The sequence below is a fragment of the Cygnus atratus genome, chromosome 18 (assembly GCF_013377495.2).
Source record: "Cygnus atratus isolate AKBS03 ecotype Queensland, Australia chromosome 18, CAtr_DNAZoo_HiC_assembly, whole genome shotgun sequence".
In the NCBI taxonomy this organism is placed as follows: domain Eukaryota; kingdom Metazoa; phylum Chordata; class Aves; order Anseriformes; family Anatidae; genus Cygnus; species Cygnus atratus.
Window position 1 is genome coordinate 5600570 of NC_066379.1, and position 12784 is coordinate 5613353.

A 12784-nucleotide genomic window follows, 5' to 3' on the forward strand; every position below is an offset into this window, starting at 1 on the left:
CGTACGTGGCTGAAGACTGAGTCAGCAGCAAGGCTACGTGCACCCTGTTCAGCCTCACAAACCCAGCACAGGCAAACATGAGCACACAAACATTCATCGTTAGTCAGTTATTTCATCACATCACAGCCCGTTTGAGAATCCACATCATTATGAAGCAAGAGATGATTTAAACCCCTTCAGGCATATATACAGTAAGGAAGTGCAAATAACCCATGCCCTTGAGCAGCCCTCATACTTCCTCTCCAAACAGATACCAGAAAGGCCAATTCCACAGCCTCTTTCCACCAAATAATTTCCATAGAGAAAGGGACAGCGTGGATTATTATTCAAGGGAATCCTGGAACTTGTACATATATCCCCAGGCTCCTGTGTAAAAGATCTTGTGTTTCCCAAGTCCCTAGCACAGCTTTCCACTGGCTATACAGTGGTAAGCGTGGATGGACAACTAATGCCAAGGTGTGTCCTCACAGGATACATCCAGCTGCTTTATGCATCCTGCTATTTCTGCCAGGCTCTAAGCTTTACTTTCACATGAGTCAACGCAGTGACACTGGCTGCAGTTTCTAATTGGACCTGTGATTTGCTGGCTCACTACCTAGAGGATCTCCACGTGGGGACCTCAGGAAGCTGGCCGTTAGCATGATTAATCTTCATGGGCACACCCAAGTTCTGGTTCACAGTAAGTAAATATCTTCCCCTAATCAGATTCACAGCACAGATAAAGAACATTTGAAAGAACTAAGGTCGTAAAACACAGATGCCTTGACTCGGAAAGTGGGAGCCAAGGCACTGCCAGCCCAGCAACTCAAAGTATCCTGCTGCTGAAGAGGGACAGGGCGACTCACTCTTAGTCCATGCATCCTTCCACAAGCTGACCTAAAAGTTAGAAGTTTCAGCAGCAGAAGCAATAGGTGCTTGTGGCTTTTTGTGTAGTCAGTGCATGCAGTGCTGCAAGGCAGGAAAAGATGTTCAGCTGCTCCTTCGGCTCTGGCCAAAGGACAGCCAACTATCAGGTTGTACTCAGCAAAGATTCAGCATCTCAGTAGTCAATGGAGAATATTTGCTTTCCAGATCTCGATGAGACAGATAAATACAGCACTTTCATCTGGTTATATGCTTCAGTTTCTGATAGATGGGTTATTTGGCCAGTATATACAACGGTACAGACATATTGCACAGGACCACAGAAAGCACCACAGGGACACACTATGTGCTCGGCTCATTCCAGAAGAAAATGACTGCTTGCAGTCCAAAGGCTATGCTGGAGACATGGACGGGAGGGCACACTAGAACTTTGATTCCTACAAATGGGTAGAAAGTTATCCCGAGTGTAGAGAAAACCAAATTAATAGGGAGTATAGGAACGGCTGGCTGGACCTGGGCACAGTGGGGTGCCAATCTCACGAGGTCTACTAAAGCATCTTACCTCAACTCTGTGAATAACACTGCTCCCCAGGTGGGATTAAAACCTCTTGTCCCCTTCAAGGTTCACTTACATGCTGCTTCTTAGGCAACCACAAGGGATTACAGGCAGTACCAGGTGTCAGTTTGTTGTCTACAAAGGCCACACTCCCCAGTAAAGAACACAACAACAAAAAAAAATCAAGTAAAGACCTGGAAAGGGTATTCAGAGGGACATGGTTTTCCCCTGGAGAAATGTAAACCACTGGTGCCTGGTCTCTAAAACTGCATTCTCTGGCACTCTAATCAAATCTGCTTGGCATAAACCAGGGTGTGTGGGTTTCTAATTTCCTGGCACCAGAACAGCCAAATCACAGGGAAGAACTGGAGGCAACAACATGCCAGTGAGTCACCCATCCATGGAAGGACACTAGTTCCCTTTCTGCTCTGTGGGCTGAGAAATGCAGAAAGAGACCTGCAACTCAGCCATATTTTCTGCTGCTATGAACACTGACTTTGTGCTCTGATATCTTAAGAGTTGAAAGAACATTTCTTATACCCCAAAAGGTAAACAACTATGCTACGAAGAACTTCAGGAAGAAAAAAAAGCATCCTAGAAGTATTATGTTGCAAAACAGCAAATGCAGATGTGCTGTTAGCACTAGAGTGCTACAAAATAAAGACGGGCAACACTGGTGCAGAAATTTATCAAAAGACATTTCAAACACACCTCCTTTTCAACTATAGTGCGGTCACTGCTCTAAACCTCCCCTCCCACTCTTCCAAGCTTTGATTACACAATCACTAATTCAACATAAGTCAAGATACCCATGCCCTTTCCCAAGTGCTCATCCTAGATGTTGTTTTTTGTGCCAACTCTAGTACTCACATAGCATGTATTAAAAAGATGAGGAAATAGATCCAGCTGGGAGCCTCACATTGGGAAAAAAAAGAACAAGGAAGGTGGATCTCAGTTGGCTCCATCTCCCAGACCAGTTCACAGCACACAATTTTAGCATGAGTCCAGGGAAGGTAAAACAGAAACATTTTGGCAGGAGTCTACATTTATGCTGTACCTAAGCAACTGCGTAACCATAGACTTTAATGAAGATGACGCTGGACAACGTCAGGTTACCTGAGAAGGGCAAGCCACAAGCTTTTAATGGAAAAAGCCATTTTAGAAAACTGTTTAAGGAAGACTTAGACTTCCACGTACTGATATTAAACAAAAATTTTAGTTCTCCAGATTGGAGAAGTTATTTGCTTTCTGTCTGAAAATCCTGCAGGTTTTTCCATTCAAGAATCCTACCTCTGAAAGCTCAAATTTCCAGGAAGGGAGTGGTTCTTATATTACCAACCATAAGGCTCTTGCAACAGTTCCTTTTCAACTAGATAAGATATGGTCTAATGCGAGGGACCTACAGAATCCAGCACAGCAAGTATGCTGACCTCTAGTAGCTGTTTCTGCACAAAGCTAGCCTAAGTGCTGCTCTGTGTGCACCACTGCTGGGAAAGGATAAAGATGTATTGCAGCCTTAATCCACGTCTCTGACTCACCAATACTGTCCACCCATGAGTACGAGTACCCTCTGGGCAGTTTCCAAACCTGCACGCAAGCCTGGGTTATCATAGGACATACGAGATATTCAGTCTCAATCTCCCGTCAATGGGGCGGTCACTGGGAAAAAAGCAGACTGACAGAATTGTAACCTGAGCCTTATACCTTAGCTAAGAAAGGACTTACCACTACATGGCTTTGTAAGTGCAGAGCTTCACTCACATGTAAATTAGAGGACAAAGGGCAGATGGTTTTCAGATATTCTTACTTTTTACCCTATGTGCTGTTGTCTCCTCTGTTTTTCTAATGTGCATTTTGAGGGCAGATCAGCAGTCTGGAGAAAGATCTGTTGTATTCCACGATAACACTGGTTAAAGCAACTTTGTCCTCTAGAGTATGATAATTCATTTAAAGTGTTAGGTTGGTGCAAAGTCTGGGCAGGCCAATTGAAAAGGATTCAAATGCAAAAAATTTGGAGTGAAGGGTTACGGCTTAACATCTTAGTATTTACTGTCCAATGTCTTATTTTACATTTACCACACTATGGCTGAAGTATCACACCTACGCTTGGACAAGCTGACTTGACAGATAATAAAGTACCAAATTCATGTGTTTTTTTTAATGGTACTATCATATACTACCACACAACTCTACCAGTAACCCCAGGAACAATGGGTTAGTTCAAGACAGTAAGAGCTTCAACATAAAATACAACAGCATTTTCTCTATAACCCCTCAGAGAGCAAACAGAGGATACTACTTCAAGCTGACTACGCTGTATTTTCCAAGCATTTTTTCTAAATCTAATTATGGTGCAACAAGTAAATGAAGTGTCACAAAAAAAAACCCAAAATTTTCTACAATCATTACAAAACACAGTATGCCACATCAACACATCAGCTACAAATTGCTAAATGGACCAAATTTGGGTTAAAAAAAGTATTGAAATATCCTTAAGTCAGACAAGTCACCTATCATCCTTTCTGGTTATACTGATGTTCACAGGGGCATCTGGACAAAGCTACATCTTTGTTTTCAGGCTCATCTAGAAGAACATCAATGTTAACCTTTACGTACCCGTGTCTTAGACATGTAATATATTTTAGGCATGGCATCCTTCTCCCAGACGAAGACTTCACTGAAAATATTCCACTGAGGTAAAACATTGGAGGCAGTAACTCAAACTACAGTATTGCCAGGACAAAGTGGAGATGTCTTTCCCCACCATACTTACAGGAAGAGGAGCCTAGAAGGTCTAGTTTGAAAAAAAACCATGTGAGTAAATACTTCTGAGCACTTACCAACTAGCTCCTGAGGATCTCTTTTCTCCAGTTCTGAGAATTCCTGGGAGAAAAGGGGGAAGAAACAGATTTTAGTCAAGGTATTCTTCCAGTCTGAAAAGCTATACTGTCCATTTGTTTAGAAACTCTCATATTACTTCTGAGACAAAAGAACATATATTAAGAATGAAATGCATGTTATTAGATCATAGGGCAATGTTCATACCATGGAAAGTCAAAGCCTAACAGGATGCTCCATTTCCTCTCAAAGCTAGAGTCTAAATTTAATGAAAGAATTAAGGCTTTGTTTCTGTGAGTCCTGAACACTCAGCTCCTTTTGAATTCCACGAAAATTGCCGTGCTTGAAGCCTTTCCTCAAGATAGATCAAACCACAGATTCTTCATTTTTGGTGGCTGGCCTTTGGCACCGGCTGAGAGCCAGTGTTTTAGAGCATAGCTAAATAACAAGCTTGACCTAGCCCCCCAAACTTCTTAATCCACGGGAATGCCTCCCAAAGGCAACCGACGGTCTCTAAGTAGGGCCTGCAGGACCCGTTCCCTGGGGTTACACAGGAACAAAGGAAACGCTGCCAGAGCCCGCAGCCCTCTGTGGGTACCCAGGGCTCTGTGGGGTCCCCAGCTGCAGGGGCCTGCCAGTTACCTGTGATGACAGAATTCGCCACTTTGGCTTTGACCGATAAACCCTCTAAGAGACAAAATGCTGAGGAGTGTGGTGATGATGTGGAGCCTGTATTCCCATTTTGGAAGAATGCTCCCACCTGGCTGCTACTTTCCAGGAGCGATATAGATCTGCTGTGCCAGGAACTCTAGGGCAAGCTGTGTTCAGAGATTTTCTCAACACAGCCAACCCCTCATTAGTTATACTAATATAAATTAAGGCAGCTTCAATTGGAGGAGCACAGCAGATGTTTGTGGCAGAGTCTGCTAAGCAGGAGCGTTATGTAGGACAAGGCATTTTAAAATATGCTTTCACCATATTGAGACTAATGTTCAAATATTTTGGTACTTCTGCAAGACCCCGAGGGAGCCACAAGCAATATCAAGTTCAACACAAACAAAGTTTCTGAAACAATATCAGCTGTATGCTAACATTGTCCTCTTCCCCCTGCCTCCCTCCCAAAGACTTTTTGTGACTCACTGGACTGTGCGTCCAAAATTCCTCAGTGCCTCCGAACACAGAAGCTATTCATTCAACCTGACACAGACATAGTGCTGCCTTCTCGCTGCTTAGTAACCGCTCTCTAAATCCCCTCCTTTCCTCCATTTCCAATCAGGTGAGAGATGGCCAAGGTGAGGAGAAAGGAGCAAGGTCACCAAGCCAAATCTGGGAACAGGCTGTGTCAAATTAATTGTGAAAAGCCACCGATTGCCAGAGAAACCAGAGCCCTCGGGGTGCAGAAAAACAAATTCTTTGTGTGGCACTAGCTGCTGTGTGGCATTTTTCATAGTCATTCATGAAAAAAGCACTGTTTCTCCATAAGAACACTTGGATCACAAATAAAAAAGGCTGAAGCTATTTCAGAAAATCAAGTACATGAAGGAACACGCATCTCCCTGCCGGCCAGCTGGCGAGGCACCAGGCCCCTTTGTGAGGCACAGGCCCTCGTGTAACAGCTCCGACCGTGCTCCACGTAGTGCATTAACACCTCTTCTCCCAGGGTCCTCAGAAATGACAAGCAGAAAAATAAATAAAACTGAAGCATGACATTTCAAAGCAGTAAATTAAGCATATGCCAAGATAAGGAGCTCTCTTTGGTGAGAGCACTGGGCAGGAATTCAGGGAATCCAGGCTGTGCTCTCCACAAACCTACCCGGATGCAGCATTAACGTGGCGAGCCTCAGCCACGTCGAGAGGTCAGTAACACGGTGAGCCTCAGTTTACCACTGGTAAAACGGAAACAATTCTGTGGTAGCTATCAGATTGTGAGGACAAATTCAGATTAGTATGGAAGTGTTGCATTCAGCCTGGAAGAGTTCATAGAGCTACAGATGTGAGAAACTTATGCCCAGGCAGTATACAGTTACTCACCAGGCAGCAAACACATTAGGTCAGAAGGCCGCTCTATCTCCTCCAGACAGAGAACTTGCTAGGTATTTACTTAAAAGTGTTTCTCACCTTGGTCTGAGACAATGAACAAATTGTTGGGGTGAGAGGAGGTGACTGCTTTTGTTTCAACCCTAACTGAATTCTGAATCACATTGCCCAGTCCCTTCTTTTCAAAGTTTTGTTTTGAATGGACTGAGAGAGAAGAGGAAAAAAAAGACGAGGTTCCCGAGCACCTCTTGATGCTTACCCAGCACTGTACTTATTATTCCAGTAACCTTCTCCTGCCCAACCCTCCTCCCATCATCCAAAAGAAAAATCCCCAAAGAGACCAAGTGCCAAGCATTACTTAAGCAGCCCAGTGGCACAGTCCAACTCAGGAGCTTCAGACCTGTACTAAGTGCCCTCAAGAAGGCCGCCCTCTCATTTGGCCAGGGGTTGCAAGGACATTTGCTGTATTTCTGAAGTTTTCAGAAGCCCACTTTCAAGTCTCCTATAGCTGTTCAGGACCAGCACCAAACATAAGCACACAGTCCTCAGGAGATATGCAGTAATATTCTAAGGGATGATTTGATGGCCAAAACCTCTCCCAGTACGTACCTTACATTAGACAAGCATCTCTCTGAAGTGTCAGATGTGTTTAATTGTATGTTTTATGAATTTCTGGAATCGTCAACATGTTTCCTGTCACCAGAAGCAAGTTTTACTTTAACCTGTATCCTTTAATCCTAGAACTACAGTATGAATCCACTCCGTTTATAACATGCTGAATAAAGCCAATCCTAAAGCCACCGCTGTGCATCTACCTGGCCTGATCGCCTACACCCGTCTCACCGCAGCCGCTCGAGCAAGTCTAGTCTCCGCATCCTCAGGACATAGCTAAGACACCAGAAACCCTAGAGCTACATTCAAGCAAAAAGAAAACAAGCTCACTAGCATTATAACCACACCTCGCTGCCCAAAGGATATGAATTTTGCTTACTGACGAGTTACCGCGTACCTACACCCACTGCTCCGTCGTTAACGAGCTGAAGACATCAACACAGCTTTTCATTAAGTCGGACTACTTTCAAGCCTCCCAAATGTCTTCCAAAAACAAAGGGATGACCTACTCCTCCTCCCGTGCTTGTTCATATTTGCTCAGTTTACTGTCCAACACTATGGCAAGGCAAGTATCAACAGCTTGACTGAAGACGTACAGTTCGGCCGATGCGAGATTTAAGAGGTCTTGTTCAAACCTCTGAGCATCTACTGACGAACCAGAAATTAAGGACAGTCAAACCTTCAGTCGAGTAATGCCCTACATTCCTCTAGGCTAATTTAAGTCTGAGACAGATGTTGAACACACTGAATTGATTAGAACAGATAGCATTTGCAAACAAGCATTTTCTGCAGATCTAACCCAATAGGAGGTTAAACGAGATAGAGAATCAACAAGTGGGGTAACAAGGTACAATAAATACTACACAATTACTATGTTTTAGCTGTGAAAGGGAAGGCATTCTGTACACAGACAAGAAATTTCTAAAGGAACACCAAGGCATTTAAGCAATGGAAAATTTGGAATATAACTGGACTTAAAGTAGGGAAATCATCTAAATCCATTCAGGACAAGATGATCTTTTTGTAGATTGCTACATCAACACCCACATTCCTACGTACCAGTATCTCACATGAAGAGCACAAAAATCAAGCAGGTGAGTGGTTATAAGCAGAGGTTACAAGCACAATACATCAAACCTCTCCATCAGAGTATGTATATGTAAGCTCTTACAGCCTTCAAGTATCCCAGAGCTTCAGGCATTACTTAATGGATCTGTTTCTGATCTGGTGTTTCTGATCTGTTTCCTGATCAGTGAAAAATAACAAGGTTAAGACTTCCCTAGTGGCACCTTCCAATACTGCACAGTTTTCACAAACCCAACCTCTGAAAGGCTGCATGGGAGCATCTCTGAATTGACTTCTGCAGCCAGGCTCTTGCTACTTGCACAAAGTCAGCCTGGACACATCAGTTATATTAAAAATTCTAACATTTTGAAATACAAAACTCATGCAAAAAAAAGTTCCTTGCTTATTCTTTTTCTCCAACCACTTTATCCCATCTAGTGTTATATGATAGCCTCTAAGAACAGCCAGAATAAGTTCAAAAAAAAGCAGTACTGCACTCCACTCTTCATGTACTCAGCAAGTTGATTTTCTGGCTGCTATTTATTTTGCAACCTGGATTTCACAAGATCAATTGTTTAAGGGCCTAAAGGCAGGCAGCCTTGCTCCAACAGACTGACTGAAATGAGTCAAGGGATGCTGTAGAAGTTCAGATCCAAGCTGGAAGAGGACTTAAGGACAGACAGCAAGACAAGCAGAAGACAGACTCCCTCCCCCTGATGCAGACACTAACAAAGGGCAACCTCTGAAGAACATAAACTGCTAAAGATAAAAACAAGGTATTAAAAAAACATCTGGACCACCAAGATAAATCACAATTTCTGTGCTTCTAAGAGTGATTCAGCACACTTTAGATATCACCTCACTTACAGCATAAAGCAGATGTTCTATTGCTATTCCCATCTACAATCAGGTAAAGCTTTTCCATTGCCACCTCTACTCCCGGACACATGCTTTCTTCAAACCCTGGGCAAGACAATGCTGCCTGTAAGAGCCTGGCTGACATGAACCCAGTTTGAAAGTTAGGTATTATAACGTGTTCATGTATTATAATCAGTTAAGGAAGAACAGCAAGCTGAAAGTGTGTGTGTGTATTCGCATGTAAGGAGAGCAATGCATTTTGGCTTAAGACTTCACCTCAGAAAGGTGAAATACAGACCATCATTTCAGTTGTAGTGTTTTCATTCAGTTACATAAAAACCAGCCTCTACTCAGATTCCATGGAAAAGAAACACAAGCAAACACAATCCTCGCAGTGTGGAACACAGATTAACGGAAGGAAACAAAAACAATATGAATCTGAGACTGATGAATTCACGTTTGGAAAGGTTTGCCCAGAACAGCTTTATTTAATGGAAAGAATGGACTGACTTACAACAATGCCTGCTAAATCCTTCCTGAAACAAGATCCATAAATCCAGTACAAAGCTCACATTGGACATAACTGCTGGCATTCACTGTTGCCAAAGGGTACAAATCCAACCTTCAGTTTCTCATAGAAGCACTTGAATATGAAGTACACCTGCACTAACAAACTACAAGAAGAAATGGTTGTGCAGGGAGGCAGAAAAGATGGAAAAACAGAAGCCGATTGTTTTAAGTTATAAGTTGTAAAAAAAAAAAAAAAAAAAATGGAGACACTGATGCCAGATTTACCACCACTCCATTGCTTTCCCAGACTTGCAGCCAACTAGCCCTACAGCTCCCTTCTTCCGCCCACTTGCAGATCATATTAAAAAAAGCGTAGTTAGGAAGCTTCCACAGTACACCTCAACAACATTCTTTTTTCAGAGGTGTTGCTGTTGCATCGCAGAATTTCTTCTCCCCCCCAACTATTTCACCTGATTGCTTGCATGTAGACACAGACATTTAACAACAATTTAGACTGACACCCACAGAATGTGTAGGCCAGTCACACTGTTGTCACGATAGACAAGTCTGAAGATACTGATGCAGAGGATTTTTCAGTGCAGTCCCTCCATCACTAGCCAGTGGACCTGCTGCTGCAACAGTTGTTACAATGGATTTCTCTCATCTGAACTACTGCCAGGAATTTTTGTATTTTTCCCCTCCTATCTACAATTCAGACTCTGTCCTGTAGTCCTAACATATCAACAACGTTTACTTGGCTGAGAATGATGGAAAGAAACTAACTGCACAAATTCTTAGAACACTTGACAGTTGTCGAGGCTGACAGTGAAGATGGCCTCGTCAGAGCAAGCAGGTGAAATGTTCATACATAGGCAAGCAAGAGAAAGATCTCTGGATAAGGTGTATTTGTGTGTTTGTTTTTTTTTTAAAGAGGGATTTTGTTTTTGTTTTAAAGGAACAGTTATGTTCTACAAGCATCAGGAGTGCCCATAGGTAGAGAACACCAGAAACTTCTCATTTAATATTAGAAGTGCATGACAAGAGCTTTCTATCTCTCGCTCACCAGACCCGCTCAATGTTGACATGCTACTAGGCAGAGGACAACCAGAGTAGATGCAATGTGTACTCAGTATGGGGGAAGAGAAAGTAAGGGAACTGAAGTACAGTGCTTTTATTCCAACCCCCCTTGTTTTTTTGTATTGTGAGATGGGAGAATCCCAAGAGAAAGCTTGAAATAAGCCCATTTCCTACAGCCACATCCTGTTTGCCAACTCTGATACATAGCTCCAGGCAAACTGCCCAGCACAGGATAAGAAATTTAACTAAGAAAAACCTGCCGGCACCACAATCCAGATAGCAAGAGCAGCACAGCAGCTTAGAAATAAGCCACCTATGGGAATCAACTGGTGCATTCATCTTCAGGGAAGCCTACGTACAGCCTGTACAAACCTATTTTGAGATATTATTGTCACGGGCAAAATGAGGGAAGGAAGAACAAGACAAGAAAGAGTCAACTCCTGAGACATTCCTTCTTAAATCCTTATCTAATCCTTACCAAAACAAAGAACATGAGTAGCTGACACTGCCTCTTAGTTTTTAAGCTAAATGAAGTCTAAAGATACTCCCTCAGTTAATTTCAATTCTATTGAAAAAAACACTGAAAAACACCGAGATCTGGCAAAACGTTTCAGTGAGAAAATGCTTTAGAAGAAAGAAGCTTTCATACTATAAGAGCCTTTAAATAACTTCTTTGAAACTTGATTGCACTCACCTGACAGACATATGCTAGCTCAATATTTGACAAAGATATGCAAGAAGTAATTTCCAGTCAAGGAACCGTGCGCCAAGACTCCTGTTCTCCAAGCTGAGGGACAATTAATAATGCCTGCCTCGCTACCATGCTTGGCCCCACAGCCACATGCCTCAGTGTGCTGCCCCTTTTCTCTCCTCCACCTCACTCCCATCGGGACTGCTGCTAGGCTAAATGCCTCCAAGTCACCCTGTGCATACACTTTACTACAAGCCCATATAATATGACCTCTCCACAGCACAAACACTGACCAGGACACTCTGGTGCAAGCGTGCAAAGCAACCTACATGAAGACTGTGCAGCCCCCGAGAGCAGAATAGCAGCTACCAGCTGCCACACTGAGAGCAGCCAGCATAGCTCCCGGCAGGCTCCACCAGAAGCCACCAAGGTCCAGAGGGAGGTTTCTTCATCTGCAGAGCCCATTAATTCTGCTTTCAAGTCACTTTTGCTTCCTACAGTGGAACAGGAATTCAGAGGTCAAGTATCAGCACCACATGACATGGTTTGAGGTGTCAAGCTACCCTGATTTATTTAAAAAAAAAAAAAAACAGATTGTTGCAATGCCAAACAAAGCTAAAGGTGAAGCTGGACTGTGAGAAGTCTTAAACCTCAACAGCAACGAGCAAAAGGCTCAAAAGAGCTGCGACAACTTCTTGCACAAGCTTTCTTCCCAGGTACATACTACTGAACATTCTTCTTCAGGGTCTGGAGTAGAGGCCGGGTGTAAAAACATCCTCCTTGGGATGAGCAGATCCCATGGAGCTTTAGCAGATTTCCAGCCTTCTGTACTGAGAACAGGGAGGCTGGAAGGAGTTATTTTCTGCTATTTGTTGGTGTTTGAGGCAATCCTCCATCCGTGCTGACTGTTCAGACTCTCACTCTGACAAGCACCAACGTGCAGGCTCAGAACAGGCTATTTCAGTACAGCAGACAAATAATTGCAACACAACAGAACTGGACTTGAAGAACTCAGACCTTTATCAGGTGAAATATGCAATGGGAAGCAGCTCCAGAAAGGACTTTTCTTCAAGTTTAAAGGCAAATAGAAAAAAACCTGGCTCTTCCTTTGGAGAAAAGCAAGCCACACCTGTGTCAATAATCTGTGGTATTTAGTACTGCAGGGAGCGAGGAGTCTGCCGCAGCATGTATGCCTGGCGGGGAGGAAGGAACAAGCATGTCCGTGGACATGTCTCATCTTCCAAACAGCTCACGAGCTGGACTGAAGCCAGCAGCTCTGAAGTAGGTAAGGCAGCTCTGAAGACCAACGATGCTGTGATCTATCTCCCTCTCAGGCAGAGAGAACTGGAGACACAGAAGTACACAAGGGAAAGGGACAAAAAAAAAGTCAAAGATGCTGAACTTTACTATGTTTCCTGCATGCAAAGCCATTTACCTGCTGCTGATACTACTCTTTGGCATCAACCAAGGTCAGCCACGTGGTTAAAAGCGGGAAGCAGGAGAGGTATCAGCTGTTTTTATGTTTGAACACTCATTTTAATGGCACAGAGGACAGCTTCAGAGGCTGAGTTAACTCTACTCCCCCTAAAGGCTTTCCACATGTAATGCCGCCTGCTGAACTGCCAAACTTTCTGGAAGACAGCGTGCCAAAACGAGGGAAAGTATGCAGAGCTGGA

At 43.4% G+C, this 12784-nt stretch overlaps 1 protein-coding gene across 2 annotated transcripts in view; it reads right to left on the reverse strand.

Moving 5' to 3' along the window:
- Window positions 1-12784, reverse strand: part of SAP30BP (SAP30 binding protein) — a 33062-nt gene that overhangs the window by 11157 nt on the left and 9121 nt on the right. For both annotated transcript variants that reach the window (XM_035558613.2, XM_035558614.2), the window contains one exon: window positions 4261-4303. In XM_035558613.2, the coding sequence (XP_035414506.1) occupies window positions 4261-4303 (43 nt within the window). The remainder of the gene's footprint in view (window positions 1-4260; window positions 4304-12784) is intronic.